The sequence below is a fragment of the Molothrus ater genome, chromosome 2, assembly GCF_012460135.2.
Source record: "Molothrus ater isolate BHLD 08-10-18 breed brown headed cowbird chromosome 2, BPBGC_Mater_1.1, whole genome shotgun sequence".
NCBI classification, from domain to species: domain Eukaryota; kingdom Metazoa; phylum Chordata; class Aves; order Passeriformes; family Icteridae; genus Molothrus; species Molothrus ater.
The window spans coordinates 68269520-68295872 of record NC_050479.2 but is presented as its reverse complement, the minus strand read 5'-3'; the positions used below and the strand labels follow the sequence as shown (position 1 = coordinate 68295872).

General features: G+C 36.6%; 1 protein-coding gene across 5 annotated transcripts in view; it reads left to right on the top strand.

Moving 5' to 3' along the window:
- Nucleotides 1-26353, top strand: part of FRY (FRY microtubule binding protein) — a 196528-nt gene that overhangs the window by 105482 nt on the left and 64693 nt on the right. For all 5 annotated transcript variants that reach the window (XM_054517889.1, XM_054517894.1, XM_036386661.1 and 2 more), the window contains exons 15-31: nucleotides 1185-1356; nucleotides 2409-2541; nucleotides 6727-6834; nucleotides 10925-11180; nucleotides 12271-12453; nucleotides 13341-13427; nucleotides 14961-15220; nucleotides 15600-15789; nucleotides 16545-16669; nucleotides 16860-16917; nucleotides 19513-19604; nucleotides 19806-19978; nucleotides 21043-21203; nucleotides 22043-22153; nucleotides 23348-23502; nucleotides 25544-25643; nucleotides 25947-26118. In XM_054517889.1, the coding sequence (XP_054373864.1) occupies nucleotides 1185-1356; nucleotides 2409-2541; nucleotides 6727-6834; nucleotides 10925-11180; nucleotides 12271-12453; nucleotides 13341-13427; nucleotides 14961-15220; nucleotides 15600-15789; nucleotides 16545-16669; nucleotides 16860-16917; nucleotides 19513-19604; nucleotides 19806-19978; nucleotides 21043-21203; nucleotides 22043-22153; nucleotides 23348-23502; nucleotides 25544-25643; nucleotides 25947-26118 (2536 nt within the window). The remainder of the gene's footprint in view (nucleotides 1-1184; nucleotides 1357-2408; nucleotides 2542-6726; nucleotides 6835-10924; nucleotides 11181-12270; nucleotides 12454-13340; nucleotides 13428-14960; nucleotides 15221-15599; nucleotides 15790-16544; nucleotides 16670-16859; nucleotides 16918-19512; nucleotides 19605-19805; nucleotides 19979-21042; nucleotides 21204-22042; nucleotides 22154-23347; nucleotides 23503-25543; nucleotides 25644-25946; nucleotides 26119-26353) is intronic.

Genomic DNA, 26353 nt, shown 5'->3' with positions numbered 1-26353 from the left:
AGAATTTAAAATTCTCTTAAGAATATACAATTCATTAAAATTTTGAAAATATTTTCCTTTGAAAATTAAGAAAAAATACAAAATAATTTGTGATCCTCTCATAAAACATGTCTGTATTAATCTTGCAGAATTAAACTGTTGTATCTATTCACTAAGATGTTAAAATAGAGTGATTGCCTTGAACAAATTATATTTGCTAGAAAAATGTGGAAAAGTAGATTAAACTTTCTACTGTCAAAAGTAGGAAAAATGAAAGGCAAGCTTTACTTTGAACACAGCTTTCATCTTTCTGTAGCAAAGTAAAAAAGAATGAAAAGGAATTTTTGAGCAGGCAGTCCTCACCATGCTCTGGGTCAGCCACCTGCAGCATTGACTGAGAAAGGTCCTACAAAGGACATTTTGTGTTAGCCCAGCTGAGAGGGGGTGGACATAGTCCTTAGCTTCTTGTTGAATCAACATCTGAAGTTTTACTGTTTCTCAACAGCATTGTAATTCTGAAAATAAAGACATCATAGTGCCACTTTTTTATGTACGTGGACTTTAGCATTCTGAAAAAAAGAATCCCCATAATCTGTGTAAATGCATCTCTGGGAGACTGTCAGTAGGACAGCCTCTTAGCTTTTGGAACACATTCCAGAGAAATTGAAAACATTCTAGTCTTTCAATCACTGCAATGCAAAGCTTGCAAGTTGTCCTCTGGTGCATTCCCAGAAGGCATTCAGATCACTTAGATTCAGCTTCCTGATATTTTCATATTGTAGTTTTGGCTTTGAGCATCATTCCAGACTTTTCTCTCAGTATGATTAACCCTGGGGCCTTTCAAGACAGTTATTGATCTTTTTTTTCATAACAGATGTAGGTCATTTGTGTTTAACTGAAGGTCCGTTTAAGATGCATTGCTACACTACAGATCATATCCAGGTGTTTTATCCTGAAGATAAAAAGATAATGTGCTAATGCAAATACTTAAAATTCTGAGAGGGGAGAGCACTGCTCATAGTGGAGATAAGAATTCACTATTTATTTAATGGGTAATTTTGTGAAATATATCAGACTAGTTAATCTAGTGAAGAGACAGAAAAAAATGCCAGCAAGTGCATTCTCAACATATCAAAGCGAATGAAGAATATGAGTAGAATATGATTATTTGATTATGGAACTCATCCATCTTCTAAACTTCACAGAGAATGAATATTGGCCTGAGAGCTTTCTTGGTAATTGCTGATAGCTTGCAGCAAAAAGATGGTGAACCACCAATGCCAGTGACTGGAGCTGTCCTTCCCTCGGGAAACACTCTCAGAGTGAAGAAAACGTATTTGAGCAAAACTCTTACAGAGGAGGAAGCTAAAATGATAGGTCAGTAAGAGAATGGACAATACAGAAACTTGTGTGAGAATGGATGTTGAACATGTTTTCAGCGCTTGAGCAGAATAATTTATTATTGTTAAGTACTTGATTTATTTTTGTATTGTAAGTATTTATTTTACTGTGTGTTCTAATGAAATGTGTGGTTCAGTTTGACAAATGCCATTTTTTGTAGGTTATTCTGAAAAGTCCTCAGTTGTGCTTCACAAGAGGTAGCAACTCTGTATTCTGAGAGAGGTTAAAGACACAGGTAGTCTTTAATCTTTCAGTGCTGATAGCTGTGTTTATTCATGGATATTCATCCTATTAGAAACAGTGTCTGTGCTCAAAGATGTACCAGCTTTGAAAACCCTCAAAGATGCCGGTGATAGCCTCATTTTAATTGCAATATCTTAAACGTTCAAAATGGCAAATTTTTAAAATGTAAAATAATGTTGTACTGAAGTACCTCAGTTAACAGCACCGCAGTCTTGGGCTTCAATGTAGAGCAAGAATCCTGTGCTGTAGAAGAGCCTCTCTATCATGCCCTGAAGGTGCCTGGTTTTGTTGGCAAAAAAAAAAAAAAAAAAAAAAAAATTTGGTTGCTTCCCTTCACACTTCATTAAGTCCCTAAAGTTGTGTGAATGAAATGAAGTCTACACCAGTGGCAAAGAACTGTGTTGTACTCTGCTAGATCATTATAGTAATATCAAGAAAATAAGCAGTGTAAAACCCACTGCTGTTGAAGTATTTAAAGTATTTGAAGTATTTGAAGATAGTATTCGATAACAAATGTTTGCACTATTAAATTCTTGTATTAGCCATTTCATTGCAATTTTATGATCCAGTATTCCAGTTTCTCTGTATAATATATAAGTGTTCCTTTTGGAGCAGGCAACATATTCTGGTTTTGGATCAGGATATCATTAGTAATGGAATATACTATCTCATGAGGAAAGCATTTTTCTTACTTCATGCACCACAGCATGAGTAAGAAACTTTCTTTTTCAGAGTATATATATATACAAATATCCCCAATTATACAAAACCACATATTTTTGCAGGTATGTCATTATATTATTCTCAAGTAAGGAAAGCTGTGGACAACATACTCAGACACCTTGACAAAGAAGTGGGTCGGTGCATGATGCTTACCAACATACAGATGCTTAACAAAGAACCTGAAGACATGATTACGTGAGTGCCAAAGAACTAATTCCCATGAAACATGCAGATGTAATTTTGGAACTTTTTCTCTATTTCTGTCTTTCATGAGTCATCAGAGAAACAGCAAGAAACAGGAACATTTAGCTTAATTAGTGTATACTTAGAAAAAATGTTTATGACAAGTCAGTCTTGCTTCTTTGAATGCTGCAGTGTTTGAGTGTTTGGAACTGAAGATGTTCTTTATGTAGGTAAAATCATGTGTGAATCCTGTGGTTGTTTAGATGGTAGAAGTAGAATGCTGAAGTAGAATGCTAAAGTAGAAAACCTGGCAGCCTGTGCTCAGAACACTATCTCAGGATATATTTGCATCACTAAACATCAAAATGAATGCAGTGAATTCTGTAAATCCCTATTAATGATAATATTCAAAAATTCCCTTTGCTTTTCTTGCCTGTAATCAAAATCAAATCTTAATTAAAAACCCAAGTAATCTTTTGATAAGGTTTCGATTTAAGCAGTATCTCACTGGAACAGAATCATACCAGTGTGCTTCAAGCTGTGTTGAACAGCATCATTTTTCACTTTCATCCAGAATTATTAGCGAGGGATGTTTTGTGGAAAGAGAGAGCTGGTGAGGTGAACATCAAGTAGAGGTTAGAGACACAGACATCATCTTATACATGCAGAGCACAGATTGTAGAGATCTCAACTGTAAGGACACCTTGCGTATCTTTCCTGTTAGAGCAGTAGACATGGTCATTATTCTAGAAAAGAAACAACTCCTGGAAAAAAGTTTGAGATGTAATGAAAAGGATACTGCTCTCTTTGAGATTTTTTTTTTAATTTACTGCCCAAAAAAAGTCAACTTGCTAGGAGTACTGTGAGTGATAGACTGACTACCTTGTACAACTGATACAATCTTCATGTTTTAGTTCCTCTGCTCTTATTTGTTGCAGTGCCTCTAGGTGAGACTGTAAGCTGTGTTGCCAGCATTGTCTTACTTTTTTATATTCATAGCTACTATTACTATCCAGTAATATTTCATATTTTTCTTGTAGTCCTACCCCGTGTCCTGTTCAGTTCTCACCCCCAGTTTTCATAACCATTTTGGGTATTCAGGCTTTTGTGGTAAGGAAAGCAAGTTTTGAAACTCACATTTTATTCCCAAGAGATAATTGCACAGTGAAACCTTGGGGATTAAGATAAAAAGTGTACTTAATCTTTGCTATAAATATCCTTTGGATGGTTTTTCAGCATCGCCAAAATTTTGTTTATTTTTAGAGTCGGTGAACAAATAGACTTAAAAGAGTTTTAAGTTTCAGGATATGTTAAGATTTGGTAGTAATTTTTGTTATAAACATGAAGATTGGAATATTTAGACATGTAAATTACTGCCTTTTGTGTTGCATTTTATATCGAGATGAGCTCTAATTTAATACACACACTTGAAAGGCAAACGACATTATAACACATTTTAACTTGTTCTTTCAAAGGAAAAATATCTGGGATGCTTAATTATCAGTTGATCTAAAATCATGTGAACTCACAATGTGAACATCAGTAGCTGTTACTATCAGGATGAAAAATGATCCTTTCAAAAAGTGCATTGTGGGTATGTGGAAAAACCAACATTATTTTTGTGTAATTGCTTCCCTTTTGTTTACAGAACTCTATGCTTCACTGGAGTTACATATTTATTTTGAATTCTTATGGGCTTTTATTGGTAGATATCACACTGTATTTATGTACATTTTGAAGTTATTGCTTTTGTCATAGTTACATAAAGTTTATGTGTAAACTGTATAAAATGAATACCACAGTGGTATTTTTATAAACAAATAAAATAAGAATCTGAGAGAAGTATCTAGGCAGACATAACATTGCAGATTCTGGAACTTTCTTTTGCAGTGCTTGCTTCTAGACAATATTTAATTACTGACCCTTTAAGCATTTATTGTTGAATTAATAATTGACAGTATGGAGAACCTCATTTAAATCCTGAGTAAGAAGCATCCTTTGCATCCTGCACTGGGATATGGATTTCAATACTGGCTATAATTACTTTCCAACATTTGGTTAGAAGAGGGCATGCATTTTTCTAAAATACAAACCTGTCCTTGCAAGTACTTCAAAGGCTCCCCTTGCCTCCCTTGCGTGCTGTGCCTGGTAGCTCTGATGGTAAGTTGGGAACCTGAGCCTGAGGTTTGAATCTTCTCCTGCTACTCTTCTGAGCAGCTGATAAGCCACAGAACACCCACAGATTTTATATTTTTAAATAATTACTCATTTGGCTTCAGAAGAGTTTCCTCTCAAACTATTATTTTACAAGTCTCCATTTGAAATGCACAAACTTTGCCCTCGCTAGGGTCTGAGCATAAGAAAACTCTGCAAAGTTCCTTTTCCATTTCAAGTCATCAAGGAAGACTTGGTTTGCCTGCACATGAAATTCCCAATGGCACTTTAATGTTTACAACTGTAAAAATATAGGATTTTGCACTAGTTATTAATCCAGCTACTAGTATTTGCTTTAGTGATAATAGTTGAAAGAGGTTTGTTTATAATTCTCAGTGAGTTGTTGTATTTTACTCCTTTTTCAGTCAGTTGTTGACACCTTTCAAGTTCTATCTGTTAGAATACAGACATAGTGAGACGGAGGTAATTAATCATGAATATAGTTTCTCCTAACTGTACCATTAAGATAGTTAATTAGAAATATGTCAACATTTTATTCATGTAATATATATCCAAGCTGATAAGGAGGGTGTTAAGAGACAGTATGGTATTCACTACAAAACTCTCTTTAATCTTAGAATTAAATAAGTCTAATATCAGTTTATGCCTTTTCTGTATGCACTGAACTGTTCTCAGCGTTAGTCACTGAAATAATGAGTACAGAAAATCTTCTTTCAGACTGCATTGCATCCAGGCTTTCTCTGTGACTGAACACAAAAGTAAGATACCCAAATGCAATGTCCTCTGTTAGTGGAGAGACAGAGTAATGTTGTAACCAGGGCAATGGACCAGGGTGCAGGAAAGCTAAGTTCATTTTTTGTTTTGTCACTCCATTTTAGTGTGGTGTTACATAGCTTACAATATCTCTTTCCCTCCCTCATTCTTTTCTAGTTCTATTGGAAGGATATTAAAAGAGGAACAATCTTTCTCTGCATGTTTATAATATAGTCTCCAAATAGGACCTTAATTTTTGATCCTTCCAAAACATATTCCAGGCTAATAATTAATAATATTGTGGGAAAGACTGCACAGTTTGAAATGCTGTTATGCTTTGGTAATTTCCTCTACACTCCATCATCAGATAATAGTTGATTGAGATAAAAATGAGCAAATAAAAAAAAATCCACCCTTTGGAGTCTATCTGAAGGACTTATTTAATCTGCAGACTTACCAAAAATGTTGAAAACAAGTCAGAAAACAACTGCATCTGTTTTGAAAATAATCGACAGCTGAAACTTGAGCTACTTTTGGAAGATTCATGGACTTCCAACCTAGTGTTTGGTTCATGCTGAACTTTATGCTTAATGATTTTTGCAGGCTGTTAGGGAACAGTTGTGCCATTCCACAGATTAGAACAGCCTTAGGGCTGCTAAAACTTGTTCTAGCTGATAAGAGTTGCAAAAATGCTGTTATCTCCGGCAGTGATCAACAGAAACTCTCTGACCATACCTACCTCTAAATTGCACACTTTTTTCAGTATTAAAATGTATCATGATGGTTTTCCATAGGTTTGTCCTCTGTTGGGGACAAATCTCTGTATCTTCAGTTGTGTTATTTGCACTTGTTACCCATCTCCTATTTTCTTTTTACAACTGGTGAAATATAGCTGCACTATGATGGAGAACACCCCAACTTGTTCCTCATTGCCTCGTCCAAAGCTTGCATCATATAAATGCTGATCTTAATGGAGGAATCCTCCTACATTTTACCTCCGTTTTTATGTATATGTCAGTTCCTCTCAGAAAGAAGCAAATTAATCATTAATAACTGATTTTCCAAGTAATGCATAGATATGATGCATGAAAAATGTCAAAATCAAAACCATTTATTCAATGGAAAAATGTATTCTTGTTTCCTTCCTACTTTATTACAGTGCCTAGCTGTCCCTCCTGATGTTGTCAGTAGGCCCCTGGCACTTTGGAGGTGGATCATTTAACACAGTTCCTTCTTAAGTTTAGTCAAAATTTTCTTTTAATTTTTCAGTGGTGAAAGAAAACCAAAAATCGATCTGTTCAGAACATGTGTTGCTGCTATTCCTCGATTACTTCCTGATGGAATGTCAAAACTTGAGTTGATCGACTTGCTGGCAAGGTAAGCTGTACAAACATTGACTGCTCCAGGAGAACAGTGTGAAAAGCTGAGCCACAGAATTAGACAGAGATGTCCTAGCATCTTTTTACAGTTTTTGCGGTTTTATTATGGTTCATAATTTTATTAAAAAGTTGGTATGTCCTCCAGAACTCATTCCCATCAGTATGTAGGTTACATGATATTCGCTGTTGTTCAAGAAAGTCACAACATTTTACTGTTTTCTAACCATCACAGCAGTCTGATTAACAGGAGAAAACATCTTTTCTCTGTAGTGAAAAAACAAGGAGATACAAAAAACAAGGTTTAGTTTTGATTTATGATTCCCACATGTCTCTCTGTTAAAACAGAATGTGCTAGATGTGGTATATTACAAAATCCTTTTTACGTTATTATTAGCATAAAATTAAAAAAAAATCCGTTTAAAAATATTATATCCCTCCATTTAATTTGTCTGAGTAGACTTCACTCAACAAGGTAGTCTACCACATGGCTTCTGCACCACTTAGATTTCAGGACTTGTGGCAAATAATTGTGATAACAGGTGCCGGTCAATATAGACAAGTCTGTTATATTTCAGTTCAAGTATCCAAGACCAAGGTTCCAGCTTGTGTTCTTTATGTAAGTGGATTATGGTATTAAATTGAACCAAGAGGCTTTGCAGCATATTGCTCTCAGGTAACTGTGGCAAAGCCACCCTGTTCTTGCTTTTCAAACATCACAGATGTGAGAATGGCAAATGTGGGAGCCAGAAGGCAAGATACAAAACCAGTTTTTCTGCTCTGTGAACAACTAACTCCCAGTGATGTGCTAAAACAATTGATTCTGGTAGTAGTGGAGAGTGCAGACAGCCAAACAAGCCAGATTATCAGCCAGCAGTAGGTGTGCTGTAGTGCATGGCCAGCTTGATTTCTTTGTGTGCACGTTGTCTGCTATAAATCACTTGTAGGTTGTTTTAAATCATTGCATTATTAAATTATACAGATACCTTATTAAACAGTTGCATCAATTCTGCTTAAGGGAAATTTAAAAGGACATGTTTTCCTTTAATCCAATATTTTAACTAGAGTTCTATCCTGATTAATGGCCTTAACTGAGCTGGTATAAAGCACATATCTATTGAGGTCACAGCTCTTCAGTCACAGGATTGTCCAGGTCAGATCTCTCACTACTCTTAAGAAAATTTGGACACCAGTGTGAATTTCTTTATAAATCTATGCTACCCTCCTTAAGTCTCACAACTGTCAATATAACCACTGGTCTATCTTTATTCTGTCACCAAACTTCATTCAGAAAAGGTCAGCTGTGATTCTAAATGTTTCTTGGGTAACTGCCCTGCTGGGACAATGCAAGCTGTAAGTTTACTGACTTACCTGACTCTGACTTTGAAAAGAAGTGAGATGTCAAGAGGAGCTGGGGGAAGCTTCTCTAGGGCAACTTCAGAAGCAATTACATGCTCAGCCTTTCTCCAAGAAGGCAAACTTTGGAAATCTGTTCTCCTCTCCTATGTGTACTCATGCTACAGCATCTTTTAGACATTGGCAGTGTTTTAAGTCATATTCCTAAGTATGAGCAAGGGAATCACAAATTAGGTAAAATAGGTAGGTACATCATAGGTTGGAAAGCAATTAACAAACAGTTTATGGTTCAGAAGACTGGTGCTGAAACAACTGGGTTGGGTCTCAGTATTGCAAAGCAGGATCACAAACTGAATAGATACAAAGAAGTGATGTTCCTATGAAAAGACAAACCTTATTCACATGTATAGGTCTAGAAGGTTTTCAAAAATTTCTTCTGGTCTAATCAATATCAAGGATGCCTGATTTGGAGAACAGCATGCAAGCTGGGACACTGTAGTTGAAGAAGAGACTGATCAGAGAACAAGGGGGAAAATTATAAGTGAATTGAAAAAATTAGGTCTGTTTAGCCTAGGACAGCATGAACTGAAAACTGTCTTCAAAAATATACCTTTAGGGAAGAAAGTAATAAACTGTTTAAAGAATTAATACCTGGCCAAGACTTCATGTAAATCACCAGAATGCCTCAGCACCAGAGCTGTTTCTATTTTCTGTATACTGTCCCATAAAAATACTGTTTATTTGAGACGAGGCTGACTACTTCTCCCAATTTTGAAAGTGTAAGCCCAGAAGGTAAGCATCTGCAGTTCTAGAGAACACTGCATTACAATATTGTGTGTTCTGGATCAGAAACTAGGCTCAATACAGGGATAAGAAACTAAGAGGTAAGATTTCAGTTTCTCCCTGTCTTTTAAAAGAGCCCTAGAAGCTGTTCTGCCAGGGATTTCTGGGAGCCTGTGCTGTTGAGATGGAAAGCTGTTAAATATTTTCTTTTCACAAGAGAAGAAGTTACGTCTTTGAGTTAATTGGTTCTTGTATTCACAGTTTGGTTTGAGTTTTTCATGCTCAAAACAGATCTGTCTTTTGGTGGTTTTAAGAAGCAGTCTGTAAGTCAGCAGCCAGACTTTTTTTTCAGAACAGCTGCATTCAAATTATAAACCATGAAGCAGATGTCAAGTATACACTGTACCTTTTGCCCTTTCTCTGCCCACTGCAACCATTCATTACAAATTCCCGAGCAGGTCTTAAATTTAACTGACTCAAGTGCAAACAAACTTGTACTTGCTTCCTGCGCTGCCTGTCATACAGTGGTAATACATAGATGCATTCTTAAGCTCAATTTGAATTTCATTTTGTTAGATAGTGCCACTGGGCAGTAACTTGGGCTTAGGAGATGGCTTTTGTATCCTATTCTCTGTTATTGCTTTGTGTCATTGTGAATGTCATTTCATGGGTGACTTAATTGTGGTCTCGAAAGGTTTTGCTTGTTTATCCGGTTTTGGCATTCCGAAAGGGAGACAAAAATGATTGTTTCTTATCCCAACAAAATACTGTGTTTCTAAATAAATATAGAAGGTCACATGCTTATTAAAGCATAACAGTTATTTTTGGAGTCATACTCACCAGGGGTGAATTTTCATGGCAGTTGTTTTCTTTTCGCTTAAATAAAATGTCCCCTGCCTCCAAATTAGGCAGCTATAATGAACCAGATTTTTTATGAACCACATCTCATCATACGCTTTTAACTGAATGGACTTTGGTTCCACTCCATTTGCTATTTTGGGTTTTTTTCTCCTAGCTTTCTGTCCATTTCATTATAATGAGTCCTCCTTTTCAACTGTGTAGATTAAATGTAGATAAAATACTTCGAAAATGAGTTCTAACACACTACAGAAAATTACAGTCTCATGGGTAATTAAAACAAAATACATCATAAAGGCAATGAACCAAAAATTGCAGAACACACTAATCTGAATTTACTTTATTCTGCCAACTTCTAACACAGAAGTGGTTTGATGATTTCTGTGTCAAAAGAAAGTATATTTTTTTTTATGTTGAGAAGGACTTCAACATGATGCAAATAAAGAAGAAAATAAAATTTGAAAATGGGATCTGAAATGTCACTATCTTTCAGAAGGACTTTGAGGGTGTTCAGTGTGTTTCTAAAAGTATAGAAAGTCCTGAGGCTGTTTTCTGCATTTCCTCATCCTAAGTTATTTAAAACATAAAGCAGTTTTTAATTCAAATGCCTAATTTTAATTCTTTTGAAGATTTGCTTTCATTAATTGTGAGTTGCGTCTTGGCTAAAGATTTGTTTTAACTGTTAGCTGACCTGTTGTGACTCTTTTCTTTTTATATTTCATGTTAAAAAATAAATACATGTATTCTGAAATTATGTATTTATTTCTAAGCCTTTTATTATCATACCTATGTGGAAGTTAGTAAGTTATGAATAAATAAAAAATATACTTAGTTTGAGAAAAGTTGCCAAATTATGTACTTTAGAGATACCCTGTTTTAGGAGGGGAGCACACTTCTTTGTGATCCATGAATGTATCTTCTGCTGTAGCAAGAATTACAATATAGAAAACAGGTCAAGGATGTTTATTGTGGTCAGCAATAATGAAACCATGATAGCGTCGTCCACCATTGTCAGTGGGAATTTTCCATTACTTCCATGTAGTGACAAGCATTCCTCATATCTTTTATTATCTGACATTTACTTTTACTTACAGGCTGTCCATCCATATGGATGATGAACTTCGACACATTGCACAGAATTCTCTCCAGGGTCTACTTGTTGACTTTGTTGACTGGCGGGAGGATGTACTCTTTGGTTTCACTAATTTTCTGCTACGTGAAGTGAATGATATGCATCATACCCTTCTTGATACTTCACTGAAGTTGCTGCTACAATTGCTTACGCAATGGAAGCTTGTCATACACACTCCAGGAAAAGCTTCTGAGCAGGCTAAAACCAGATCTGCAGAGGTATGGAATCAAGAGATCTGTGTCCTAACATTTTTACTAATTGAAGGCAGAAATTATGTTCCTTGATAATGCTGTGGTTTGTGTGTTTTGTATTTACTCACCTGAGAAGAATTCACTGTGCAAAATTTTTTTTAGGTAATTAGTTCACGTGTCTTTTGAGGACAGCCATGTCCTTGTGTAATACAGCAGATGTTGTTGTTGAGCAACATAAGAGAATGCATGTCAAACTGAAATATGCACATCAACAAAAGCATATAAAGGGAAGTATGTGTATGTAGATGTGGCAGAAGGACATTTTCCCAGGGCTGAAACAGATTGATAATGCTAGTGGGAATGCTGTGAAGAGTGAAGTGGATCTTCTTTTCCCTTGGTTGATTCAGAAACATCAAAGAACCTGATTGTTACCATAGCCTGCTGTCTCCATGTGTTACAAACATTTCTGGGAACTGAACAGCTTTTCTCCCACTTCTCCCATCTGCACTGTCCCACAGATATTTTCATTATGAGAACTGATTTTTAGGCTTCTTCTCTTCTCAACTAATCACACGGAGTATGTTTTCCTTTGGGCAAACAAGATGTGTGTTTTATATCACAGAGGACCATTAATTAATAGGTAGTAACAGGAGTACATACAAATGTAGAAAAGAGAGTTCTCACATACTTTTTGTTACATATATTGTTACACTTTACTAGTGGGGTTGGGTTCTAGAGGCCACCTACCTAACGTGTTGGCTGCTACAGGACCAAAGAAGGAACTGAGGACATGCTATCTGGAGTAGAAAAAGTGTGGTGTTCACCATCTGACTGATTCATTCATTCATTTTTTAGTGGAGGGTGGAAAAAAGTGGGTAGATTAATTGAAAATTAGAGGAAAGGATTTGTTCAAAGGACTCTGCTCATACATTGCTTTTGTGGAATAAAAAAGCTATGAAATTTGATTGTTTGAGAGAATATGTCACGTTTCCCCATCTGGCATCTACATGGCCTCTGCATTTTGATTCTTTATATGTCCTAGTTAATAAAATATTTCTTGGAGACCTGGTTTGCAAACACCACCTCTCCATTTCACTCCCCTTGCACTGTTCTACAGTTGATACCAAATGGATCCAGCCACAGGATGCAGTCTGAAAGGAGCCCCTATTCCAACGTCCTGCACGCAGTTGAAGGATTCGCGCTGGTTCTGCTGTGCAGTTTCCAGGTGGCGACGCGGAAATTGGCTGTTCTAATCCTCCGAGAAATTCGTTCCTTATTCTTGGCCCTTGGCCAGGCAGAGGTAGGATTTTTCTCTTCTGGAACTTTGAGTTAAAATTTCCTGAAGATAAAGCTCAAAACTGCTATTACCGTTGCTTTTAACGTAATTGCTGCAGTGTAGCAGGTACGCACTTAGTTTATAAAAAAGCATTTGATCTCAGCTTACTGTTTCCATTTGCCTTAACACTGCAAACCTTTCTATGGACTCAACAAGGTAACATGAATGGCAAATGCCCTGTATAAGAATATGAAGGGAAATGTACAGCAGCTTCTATTTTCTCTTGGAATTATGTGAATGTAAAATACACTGTAAAACCCTTTATATTGCATGGACCTTGTTTGTATTGTCAAGATAATAAATTTATATTGGAAATGAAACCCATTCCTGTGCCATCCCTTTGTGGGTGAAAAAACCCACAGCCTAAGACACCTTTCAGATCATTCACATATATTTTCCTTCTATAGTAAAGACCTCTAAGTCTTTTTTATGGGTACAGAAATATGGAGAGTCATGTTGTGTACTGGCGGTCACAACTCAGTGAGCCATCTAAATGCCTAAGAACACAAATATGTGTTTTCATGGCAAAGGAATGCTTCAATAAACAATAAGCTAATTTTTCAGTCTTTTGATACTGGCTATCCGAAGTCATTTGGGATTTTCTGATACGTGCTTTTGTTCTCTAAGCAGTGAGCTATAGCCACAAATTAACTTCATTTCAAACCACAGCTTGGATCTGGTTCTGAGATTAATTTGAAAAAGACAAAATGTACCCATTGTTAACAATGAATATTTTTAGCTACTTCAGAATCATGTCATAATTTTTAGATGTTTCTGTTGCATATCCCAGAAACATAAGGAGGGAAATAATTTGGTCAGAAGAGTAAACTTGTATTCTCTGTGTTATTCAGGATGATGACAGACCTATGATTGATGTCATGGATCAATTGAGTTCTTCTATTCTTGAAAGCTTTATTCATGTGGCTGTTTCAGACTCAGTAAGTACTACTTTACTGTTACTGCTTGTGTTTGCATAACAAATATTAGACATGAAATACTAAAAATTATACTGCTAAAAAATCAAAAAAATCATAGAGCTTTACTGCTCCAGCCATCTACCCAAGAGCTCCAAGGCTCCACGATGTCCCAGACAATCTGTTCTGTGAAAGTAATGATACTATGGATATGGAAGATATTGCATACAGAAAAAAGAACAGTTGAGAAAGTCTAATTGCTAGCACCACCTAATGCTGGAGGCAGTCACTGCTATCATCTATTTGAAAGGGAATCAGCTTCAGCTCCCTTGTGTCCTCAGGAAGTGGCCCTGCCTGCACACCTGAGCATAAGCTCCAGAGTAATTCACAGCAGGGGTGAAGCTCTCCTTTTGCTCTCTCAGGGGTCTGATGTGTCTGACATGCATCAGAGGCAGCAGAAATTGAGCATTTTAAATAAAAAAATGTCAGTAGAAGAACTGATACATAAGACGACTGATTTTGCATGCTATCCTAGAGATTAGTGAAAGGCCCATTTCCAGAGGGCAGGAGCAATCAGTTTGGGGCATTTTTCAGCCTGATTGAGTTTAAAGCAACAAATGATCCTGTCCACATTGAGTGCCCTTTGCAGGGCACTTTTGGATTTGTGGATTTGAGCCACATGTTGTGTGCTCCAAAAAGTAACTCCAGCCAGCAGCCAAGCCTCACACAACTGCTCACTCACTTTCCCCCAGTGGGATCAGGGAAAGAATCAGAAAGATAAAAGCTGGAGAACTTGTGAGTTGAGATACAGACAGTTTAACTGGGAAAGCAAAAGCCATGCACACAGGCAAAGCAAAACAAGCAATTAATTCACCAGTTCCCATGGACAGGCAGGTGTTCAGCCATCTCCAGGAGAGCAGGGCCCCATCACATATAGTGGTGACTTGGGAAGGCAAATGTCTTCACTCCAAATGTCTCTCTTCCTTCTTCTTGCCCCACTTTATACTCTGAGCATGATGTCATATGGTATGGAATCTCCCTTTGGTCAGGTGGGGTCACCTGTCCTGGCTGTGTCTCCTCCCAGCCTCCCAAGCACCCCCATCATCCTCACCAGTGTGGCAGTACAAGAAGCAGAAAAGGCCTTGGCTCTGTGCATGTCCTGCTCAGCAATAACAAAAACATCTCTGTATTATCAACCCTGTGTTCAGCACAAATCAAAACAAGGCCCCATACCAGTCACTGTGAAGAAAATAAACTCTACCCCAGCCAAAACCAGCACAGAAGGGGACATTAAACTGGTGGGGAGGTTGGGCCCCTGTGCATCTGGAAACAGAAACTGAACAAGAAAGAGACATTCTGACTTCATAATACAGGAATTAGGAAATTTGTCTGAAATAGCAGCACCTGGGTTTGGGTGTTGCAGTTTTTAGAGGCCAAGGTTTGAATTTTGTGTTTTCATTCTGTTCATTAATAATAAAGCAAAGCAAATGTGTTGCCTCTGTGCCTGGTTTCTGACTAGCACAGCAAGGAGAGTTAATTTATCTTTTCTCTCTACAGACAACAATCCCATTAACACACAGCGTGGATTTGCAGTGGCTGGTGGAGTGGAATGCTGTCCTAGTGAATAGCCATTATGATGTGAAAAGTCCTTCCCATGTCTGGATTTTTGCACAGTCCGTCAAAGACCCATGGGTTCTCTGCCTTTTCAGTTTTCTTAGGCAAGAGAATCTCCCAAAGCACTGTCCTACAGCACTCAGCTATGCTTGGCCATACGCCTTCACAAGGCTACAGCTGATAATGCCTCTTGTGGATCCAAAGTAAGTGGCAATCTGAATTTCGCTTTCTTTTGTATGGGCTGTGTGATTTTAACGTAAACTTTTCTTTGGTCTTGCATTTGAGTATCAGGCCACACATCGTGCAAGGTGTCACCGAGAAATTGGTGCCACACGGGTTTGAGTTTCATAATTGCAACTTGTAAGGTGGAAAACTCCCATTTTCTACCTTCGTTGATTTTTCCATGTCATGGCATGTTGAATTGCAGCTGGTAGATACATAGCATGATTTATTCCCTCTTAAAATATTTTAAAATATATTGTAAATATATTGTAAATAAATTATACTGTAATTAAAACTTTAGTACTTAGAATCAAGACTGGAAGATCGTTTTAAGAATTATGTTTAATTTTTAAATTCTAGTATTCCTGTTAATGCAAAGAAAACAAGCACAGCAAGCAGTGGAGACAACTATGTTACTTTGTGGAGAAACTACCTTATTCTGTGTTTTGGAGTAGCAAAGCCCAGTATTATGAGCCCAGGACACCTGCGTGCTTCAACACCAGAGATCATGGCTACCACCCCTGATGGAACTATGAACTATGATAACAAGGTGATGCAACATGTTACAAGTAAACTATTCCTTTAGGAGAATTTTAAGCTGCATCTGCATGCAAGCCCTGTCCTGGTGAAAGTATTTCAGTTAGGGAATGTTTTGATATGTGCAAACTACATAACACACATAATTAACAACTAAAACATCTGTATGATATGATGTGTTCATAAATATTTGGCAAGAGCCATGGTGTTTTCAATATATTGCTTTTTTTTTTTTGCATTCTGGGTGATGTGCATTCAAAATATAGAAGGTCTGAACATGTGTTTTGAACTTAACTTTAGTTTGTCATCTCCTTTCTTTCTTTGTAGAGCACTCCAATTCGTAAATTTAAAACATTAGGAAATAGAGCAGATTTCAAATGCAAATTGTATTCCTGTTGGATATATGCCTGTCAGAAATAACAATATATAAAATACACTTCCAAGTAGTAGCAACCCTAGAGGATCAGTAGCTTCACAAATGCAATACTGGAATATTTTAATGAAGCAACAAATAAAATAAATTGCAATAATCTGTACTAAAGCAAAGAGATTTCCCAGATGTATTTACTTGTTAGGTATTATTGAGATGATTGTCAGGTAGCAGACATCCAGTTAGACTGGTGGATCGATATCTATAATTGTAAAATCATTCCAGCATGTTTTAAAAATATGTATTGATTCTCAGACAATGTTTGTTTGTAAAAAAAAAAAAGTGTTTACTTAATATTGATATCCTGAGAAACTCAACAATATTTTAATATATTTTAGGCTATTGGAACTCCATCTGTTGGAGTCTTACTAAAGCAGCTAGTTCCTTTGATGAGACTTGAAAGCATAGAAATAACAGAATCACTTGTATTAGGATTTGGAAGAACAAATTCCCTTGTTTTCAGGTACTTCTCCACTTATCATATTCTCAGTTATTTGCCTATAATACAAGTGTTTTATTTTTGTTGTAACTTAAATGTATATTTAAAATTTTATTTGCACTTTAGAGCTTCATTTTTATATGCTGGATAAAATATTTATGCTTTTCAAAGGACATTAGATTTTTTTATAAATATTTATGTTTTTTTGATTTAGGGAATTAGTAGAAGAACTCCACCCACTAATGAAAGAAGCCCTAGAAAGAAGACCAGAGGTTAGTTGCAAAAATCAAACGTACTATTTTTTTTTAATGAAAAATTATTTTTAAAATAGTAATTCTGTCTGTCTGAAATACAAATATATTCTTTTGTACTAACTAGAAAATTAATTCTGTTTGCAACAAGAATTTTATTAATTGCATAATTTAAAATAATTCCATTCAAACCTACTTTAATTTAAGTTCTATCAGTGATCTGAAATGTACAATATAGAATTCCATTCTGAGGAAAAATTTCCCTCCAATATGGAACCTCCTGATACAGAAATTGCATATATTGGAAATTCACTTTAAGTATCTGAAAAAAAAAAAAAGCTTTAACACAGCTGGGCTACTAGCATATTTTCTAGCAGCATTTAGATGTTCTTTTATTTTCAGGGCAGTCAGGGTCACCTATTTCAACTTAGTGGAATCACAGAATCACAGCATGGCTGGAAAGGACCGAAGTGGTCCAACTTCCCTGCTCAGGCAGGGTCATCCTGGATCACATGGCACAGGATTCATTCCAAATACATTCAGTTAACTGACAAGTTCCATCAGAGTTTTCATTATAGTACTCTCTTTAGTTACAAGAGAAAGTAGTGCTGGAAGGGTTCCCAACAGATCTTTCAACCCACACAAGAGAGAATTCTGTGTTCTTAAAAACCTCTGGTGGTAAAATCTGTAGCCTCAGTAAGCAGTTTCGTTGCAGGATGTGTCTATGCAGCTAAACAGAAAAGCCACAGGGAGAGCTTCAGTACTGGACTCGAGTTCTGCTCAGTTTCCCTCCTTGACTCAGTTTTGGACCATTCCATCTGGCTCCAAGATAGAAATCTGACATGGCTCATGGACAATTCTTAATAATTCTGTGTCTGGTAAACATCCACAATCATTTCCATTCTGCATTGCTTCATACCTCAATTCTGTTGTATGGCTTCCATCCCTATGAAGTCGCTGATTTGAAGGTCACTTGTTTTGATACTGGGCAGAAGTGGATTAATACATCTTAGTGCAGCCAATTGCCTCTGCATTTTGTCTGTGCACCATTTAAGACAACTTAAACTTGAAAACCTTTTTCTGGAGACATACATACCCAGTGTACCCTCAGGAAAGGAATTGCAAGAATTCAGAAGTTTACTGTATGCAGCAAGAGCAAATTTAGCGCATGGAATTGTCACTAGAGGAATATGAGAACAAGAGACTGTGATTTTAATTCCTGTATTTTCCCTGATATGAATAAATGGGACACCTTGCTGCAAAGCAATGCCACCTGGAAACCCAGCAGTGACTGTATGGGCTGTGTGGCTATAGGGATCATGGCAGGCCTCCATGTCAGCAGGCAGGTATCCAGCACACCAGAAACAATGTCCTTGAACATATGCTGTGACTAGGAGGAGAATTCCCAGCATGGCCAAGAGCTGCAGGGATAAACCAAAATGGACATTACACAAGATCCGCCCTGTGGGTGCTGGCACGGAGCTTTGCCAGATCACCTCTGACACTGCTGCAGGAGGCAGCTGTGTCTGGTAAATACTGTATTAAAACTGCTTTTTTCTCTACATGTGCTTCCTGGAGCCTTAAAGGTGTAACAGGAGAAAAACAGGGCTCAAGTCAAATGGCATAATAACTGGAATAAAACCCTTGGCTGGGATGCTGCAATTCTGCCAATTCTGGGTCAGAATACCAGACAAAGCATCATTTTGTTCTCCCACACATCCTCTGCTGGCCATGGACAGAGCCAGAGTTCTAGAAGAGATAAGCCTTTGATTTTAGTATTGCTCAGTTTTGAAGAGCAAAATCTGCATTTTCTCTGAGCTTTTCTTGTTTCTTTGAGTGCAACACAGCTTTTTTACCTTCTCATGTTTTTCTTGCTTAGGGTTGATGCAGAATACAAACAAGTCAATTTAGCCTTTCAGCAAAGAGCAGGCCTTGTTTCATTCACATCTTTCCAGGAAAGACAGAAGACAGAAAGGACAGCTTTCTAGAAGACAGAGAGATACAATGAGCCAGTTAACAACCAAGCAGTCCTGTTCTGTGGGAGGGATTCATTACTGTGGGCAAAACCCCTGCAGTCAACACACCCAGTACTGGGCTGGAGTGGTGTCTGCAGGGAGCTCACTTGAATGTGAGTGATGGTGTGCTGCAGCATTGCCAAGTTCAGGAATGGCTAATCACTAAGGTACCTTCCTTGGGTCTGATATACATTCTGTACTATAAATGCCTCCAGCACCCAAACTAGATGACATTAAACTAACATGAATATCCCTGTTACCTGAAGATAGCACGGGTTTTTGCTATAGAAACCTTGAATATTAGTTATTTTTATCCAGTATTTAATTATTTCATTACCACATTTTCAATAAGTACTAAGGCAGTTGTTAATATTTTTTCCAAGATTATTTACAAAGACAAAAAATTGATCATATTCAGTTCCTTGTTGATGTATAAGCACAATGATATAGTGCAATATCCAACAGTACTTGGCTTCCTTTGTGAAGAAAATTCTTGGACTGGAATTCTTAAATCTCACTGTGATACTGGCATTTCTGAAGCTACTAGTTTTTAATGTGTACACCTATGCGTATAAACATGGTTGTTATTTTAAATTCCAAGAACAAGAAACGTCGAGAACGACGAGATCTACTAAGACTGCAGCTACTGCGAATTTTTGAACTCCTTGCTGATGCTGGTGTTATAAGTGACAGGTAGGACTATCATTCTTCATAAATACTGGATTTTTGCATGAAACAATTTTCAGTGTTTGCCACACTGAGATTATGTCAGTATGTTCTTTGAAGAATTGTTTGGTCTGTCCGATATGGAGAGATTTGCATGCGTTTCTGCAGAAAACTGTAGCATAATTACTCTGTTACTCTATATTAATGTGCGACTTTCCTTTATGCTAGTACAAATGGAGCCTTAGAAAGAGATACCCTAGCCCTTGGAGCCTTGTTCTTAGAGTATGTTGATCTGACTCGCATGCTTTTGGAGGCTGAAAATGATAAAGAAGTTGAGATCCTTAAGGATATGAGAGCACATTTCAGTGCAATGATTGCCAACTTGATACAGTGTGTTCCAGGTATGGAGCTAAATTATGCATTTAAGTATTGAAAAAGTAATTTTTTGTTTCTTTTTTTTTGTCTGTGCTTCATTCACTGCTTTTGAATTTTCATATAATGAATGTAAAATGGAATGTAGAAAAAGAAAGTGTTCAGAAGTCTACTAAGATTGAAATAAAAATACCAATAAAGCTTGATGAAGCTTGTAATAGTCATGTCTAAAAATCACCTCTTTAAAAGCCTAGAAAGAAATTGTCTGTGACCTCCAGGGACTCCAGTTTTCTTCTTATTATTTTCTCTCATCATCTGACTTGATTGCTAGACTCTTCATAAACTCAGACAGACCTTAAAAAATACAAGGACGTGCAGACAATGTGCAATATTAAATGCAGTGAAAACTTTGCCCAAGTTATTGAGATATTATCCCATGTTACCTGAGCCCAACTGCATCACAAAGATTTATCCAGTTGATTTCATGCTTTTTATATAGTGCAATATCACTTCAGAAATATAACATAATTACATTAGCAAAAAACAAAAAAAAAAGCCTCTGCTTTAAAGGCCTGAATGTGGAAGATGAGGTCTGAGGCTTCTTTTTCATTTGCTCAGGTAATTCAGCTGTTCAGAATATATACCACATATTTTTCATAAACAAAGAGCCACCAAGTTTCTTTTATTTATTGCCCCTACCTATTACTGTATTAGAGTGAGACACATGTATTGTTTGGGCTCACATTTAAAGAATCAGAAAAACCAAGTAAATATTTTCCATGAAAGGAATGCAGGAGGCAGTGAAAAATGCTGATTTTATAATTAGATCCTTAAATGCTTTTTTTCTGTAGTCAGATGTACATGTTTGTATAACTATACATTAATTCAAAACTGAAGTTTCTTAGAAATAAGATGCACCTTACTCACTTGGTTAGATTTTTTAAGGAGCTTAGATACTTGGGAGTAAGTTTATGCTGAACATATAAAATCCCCACTCTTTTTGTAGAAATTTGAAAATCATGTCATCATAGTGCCACATGAATGTGTATTTAATATTAACAAATAACAACTATTTCTATTTCTGTTCACTTAGTTCACCACAGGAGATTTCTCTTCCCTCAGCAGAGCTTGAGGCATCACCTGTTCATCTTGTTCAGTCAGTGGGCAGGACCTTTCAGTATTATGTTTACACCACTGGACCGTTACAGTGACAGAAATCACCAGATTACAAGATATCAGTATTGTGCATTAAAGGTACTAAGGTTTCACTATATAAAGCAGTAACAGCAGTTTTTTCAGTGAAAATACAAGTTGTTGTGGAGTCTATTTCCTTTTACATCAAAGAAATTTGAATTGGCATACTTGATGCAAACTTGTATGCTCATATGTAAATGTGCCATAGAATATGTAAATGTATCATAGAATGTAGCCCTGAATTTCATTTATTTTTCTTTGTTGACAGTCTTCAAGGCTAATTATTTTAAAAACCAGAGTGCATTTGGACATTTTACTTAGCTGTTCATTAATGGGTTAGCAGATTCAGCAAGGAGCCCTTAGGCTCTGAAATTCGGTGTAGTTCAGATGCAGTACCTCAGGATACTGAATCTGTACCAATGTACAACTCAGGAATGCCTCCCACGCTTGCCTGGAGACATGCTCAGCCATAATGTACTTCTGTGGCAAAACCAGTTGCAACTCCCCTGCATGAGTAAGCTGGGAAAGTAATAGTTTATGTACTTAAATAAGCTGCACCACTTGCTGTAAGACAGTTTTAATTTTTGCAGTAACATACTATTGAAACATCTGAATGTATTTTAATTGTTTTTGCAGCTTGGTTTGTGAATACTGGGTAAAATGACAAAATAGATCTTGAAGATAGTACTCTTCCCAAAATGCATTGAGCATGATCTGGAATCCACTAAAATCTGTAGCAAAATAATTATTGAATTCTACCAGTCAGTCAGCTGTTACTATTTTCACTATAGTTCCCTCCAAACAGAAGGCAAGTGGCAGTCCTGTTAGCCTGGACTGAAATCATTCTGAAAGGTTTGTTGTGCTACTTTTTGTGTGACTGAAGTTCCATGTGCTTCCAGGCCATGTCGGCTGTGCTCTGCTGTGGACCTGTGTTTGATAATGTTGGTCTTTCCCCTGATGGGTATCTTTACAAATGGCTGGATAACATTCTGGCTTGTCAAGACTTACGTGTAAGTACTGACCAAAATGCCACACTGATGGGCAGTCACTCACTGTACTGAGTGAGTAAAGATTTTGTAAAGTGTTTTCTTTCTTCTTAGAGAACATGTAATGGATTATTCTTGCCATTTTCTATTTCTGTGAAGATGGGCTTTGACTTTGTACCTACATAGTCATAGTTCTGTGTTTGTGGCTGACTGGACTGCCTCTTTGATTGAGGAGGAGTAGACTGGTGATTTATATCAAGTGGAGAGAGTGAGACAACAATCTTTCCTTTTTGGTGTCATGCACTTTGTCCTGCTGTTCTCCCTAAAACTGTCATACCAACACACATAACTCTGCTAAGGAAAGGTAAATAGCAGAATGTAAATAAATGCATGTGATGCAGCTAGAGGAAAGAGGCTGTGGGAATGGTAATTGATTAGGAAAAAAAAAAGGTTGAGCAATTTAAAGAAAGAATGAATAGCAGCAGAAAATCCTTCTGAAATTACATGGGACTTTGGAATGTTGGTAGGGACAGAGCTATATGCAAGTGATATGCAGTCTCTACAGGCAGTCACCTACACTTGGTGACAGAATGTTAATAGGCATTGGTCTTTGCTGTGCCAGCACTATCCTGTACTAAAAGAACAAGAAGTCCAAGCCCTCATTGTGATGTGTTTGTAGCAGTGGTGGTACCAGGATTAAGGGATTCACAGTCTGTAGGGAGAGTTGTTAGATTGATTGATGTAGTTGGATTAAACATACACGTTTTCAGTCTTGTAAAAGGTATTTTTCTTTGTCTGCCTTGCTTCTGTGTTAGTCAAAAGAAGGATAAATGTGAAAGGTTGTCGCTCTATGAAATTCACATGAAGTAGGAAATAATTAACAAGTCAGTTAATTGATATAAAAGGAAGTTGCCCAAGAACACTTATCAAGTATATTAGATTTTCCAAAAATTCTGCTTTTTTTGTTGTTGTGCCCAATTTTGGAAAATTTATTTCATTTATGTAGTCTTTGTACATAGCATTTTTTCAAGCGATGAGTATTGAAACCTGAGCCACATTCCAACTCTGCTGTCCCTAAAATAAATCAATTACAAATGTTCTGATTTCTTCCTACATACTTGAATTTTTCATTTTCACTCTGTCTTGCCTGTGTCAATCTGAGAATTTTAGAGAATGAACGTATCTGACTGCACCAATCATGTTTTGACATTTGCTCAGGTTCACCAGCTTGGCTGTGAAGTTGTAGTCCTGTTGCTAGAGCTGAATCCTGATCAAATCAATCTCTTCAACTGGGCAATAGATCGATGTTACACAGGATCATACCAGCTTGCCTCTGGGTGTTTCAAAGCCATTGCAACTGTGTGTGGAAGCAGGTATTAATTGATTTATTAATCTACACTTTCAAATGTAAAGACAACTGGAGGTTCTGCTCACTGTATTGTTAGGAGCTGTTGGTTACATACATATATTCTCAAACAGTTTTTGGGACTGTATCGCTTGATTTTCATGATTCCAAAAACAAAGTGATGTGCTTGGTAGAAGATGTTCTTACTATAGGTGTATTTGAAATCTGGGGAATTTTGATGCTATTTTGTTCAGATTGATACAAACAAAACTACAACAGTTTTATTTGAATGTAGGTCATAAATCCGGTTTCGAGAGATTTGGCATGGTTTTTAATTTAATTTATAAAAGGAAAAATGTTTTCAATGTCAATAGCTTGAAAGTCATTATTTTGACTTGTCATTATCTTGAAAGTCATGTTCTTTTTCTAAACTGGCTTTCATTTGATTTGTTTAGCTCCTTTCCTGTCAACTGGTATCATCATTACTGCTAATGCTGAGCAAGCACAAGCTACATGAGGAAATTAGTACCAATATTGCTTTTGTATAAGGCCTTCATAAAACTCTATCCCTTTTTTTATTTTCAAAGACAAAATTTATAGAGAAATTAGATAATTCAACAAGTTACATTTTATTAAAATAAATGTGAAAATTTACTCTTCAAAAACATAGTTTGGCAAGATGTCTGATCAGCATAGAGAAATACTCAGTAGAGAAATAATTGGGATTTGGAAAATCAAAATAAGTCACAAATTTAATCGTTTTCCTGCAAAACTGTTTTGTTCTCGCAGGAACAACTAGACTAGAGGCTGCATTACATGGAGGTTTTTAGAGATATGAATGGAATTTGGTGTTTGCAAATCCAGTGATATTAACAGGGTTTTTATTTTAATGAACACAGAAACATTGCAGTTTCAGTCAGTCTTTTTTCCTCAAATTGTGTTACCTGTGCCACTGTGATCTAAAAATTATTCTTTTCCATTCTTACAGTAAAAATTGAGAGTATTATCTTTGTGATTTATTTTGAATGGAAAGTCCTCTTTCTAACAAGCTGGGAATTTTTATTAATATTTGAAGCTGTTAATAGTTTTTCCTCTATCATCTATCAAAATGTATCAGGAAACCACTGCTTAAACTGCCTGTAATATGAGCAGCAATAGATGGTGTCCATCCAAGTTTCTACAAAGCCACTTCCCTTCATTTCTTTTCTTTTTGTATTTTTTTTTAAGCAGTGGAAGGGCAAAGAGCTTGGCTTGCAGTCAGTATATGGAATGACCAAGAATGTCCCATGCCACACATGTATCTGCCATATTAAAAAGTCCAAATAGGCTTCCTGCAGCCATCCAGGAGCACTGTAGCTGACATCTAGGGTGATAAATGGATGGTGCACAATTCAATCAGTGCATTTACAAATCATCAGGAGAAAACAGAAACCTATTTAGTACAAATCCAAATATTGAGATGTGGGATTTACTCCTCTAACAATATTGTCATTAAGTTAACACTTTGATATGTTTAACCTTAAAATTGACATTGACTTTATAGACAGCAGACTTTGTGAAGCAGTTCTTAGTGCTTACTCTTTGAAAGCAAAAAATTTTCATAGAATTGTCTAATACCTCGGAATGTTCATATTAGAGATAGTGTCCTTTGTCCAAAGGGACTATTTTAATTGCATCTTGGCTTAAGAAATTCTTTATCCCTGGAAATTTACATGCTCCCCATTTTCTTTCATGGGTGTCAGGCTGTCCTGTAAACAGTTTATGCTATAAATTAAAATGAATCAACAGTCATAGACACAGGTATTCCATTTCTCATTGTGAGTAATTCAGTGCATTCCTAAGCATTGGTCCAAGGTAATTATAAATAATCCTTTCTTTCTTCCCATTCACCAGATGGTCCTTTGATCATGCAGTGTGTATTCATAAGAGCTCCCTTTCCCATATTCTGATGGTAGAAGAGAAAAAAGAAAGATGACATTCTCTTTAGACCATATTACAGAGTAAATCAGAGTGAATATATTCTGCATTCCTCACCAGCATTCACAAAAATGTTCTGTTTATTCTTCTAGGAACTATCCTTTTGATATCGTGACGCTTTTAAATTTGGTGCTGTTCAAGGCATCTGACACCAACAGAGAGATTTATGAAATTTCCATGCAACTTATGCAGGCACGTATCAGCTAATTTTTTCCTCCTGCCCTTGGAGACTTTTTTGCTGAACTTCTTATGAAGTACTGTTATTTGTACATTAGTTTTGTTTTGAAAAGAAACCATCAGTTTTGTCTTGGCTATAAAAACTTACAAGAATATTTATGTAAAAATGAATGTTATTGTGTCTTTCATATTTGGAGCATATACTCTGAAACATATAGAGCTTTCTCTGATAGCTAAACTTCAAATGCTGATATTTCCTGATTTAATAAATTTTTTTTGTCACATTCCTTCTTTTTTTTTTTTTTGTGTCTTTTATAGATCCTTGAATCAAAGCTTTTTGTTTACTCAAAAAAGGTAGCTGAGCAAAGACCAGGCAGCATCTTGTATGGGACACACGGTCCATTGCCACCTCTTTATAGTGTCTCACTTGCCCTTCTTTCATATGAACTCGCAAGGATGTATCCTGAACTTACCCTTCCACTTTTTTCAGGTACCTGTATTTATTTGACTTATTATCTCCTTTACATTTTTTACAAATGCTAGACTGCTACCATTTTGAACCACAGTTCTGTTTATAAATTTAGCTTGACCTGTTTTTATTCTGGTTCGGGTCAAATCAGATTTAGGAATCTAATATATATTTCCTAGAGGTTCTCACACAAAGTACAGAAACCCTCTTTGGGGACTCTGTGCCACTTATGTGACCTTGGGGTAACTTTGAATTT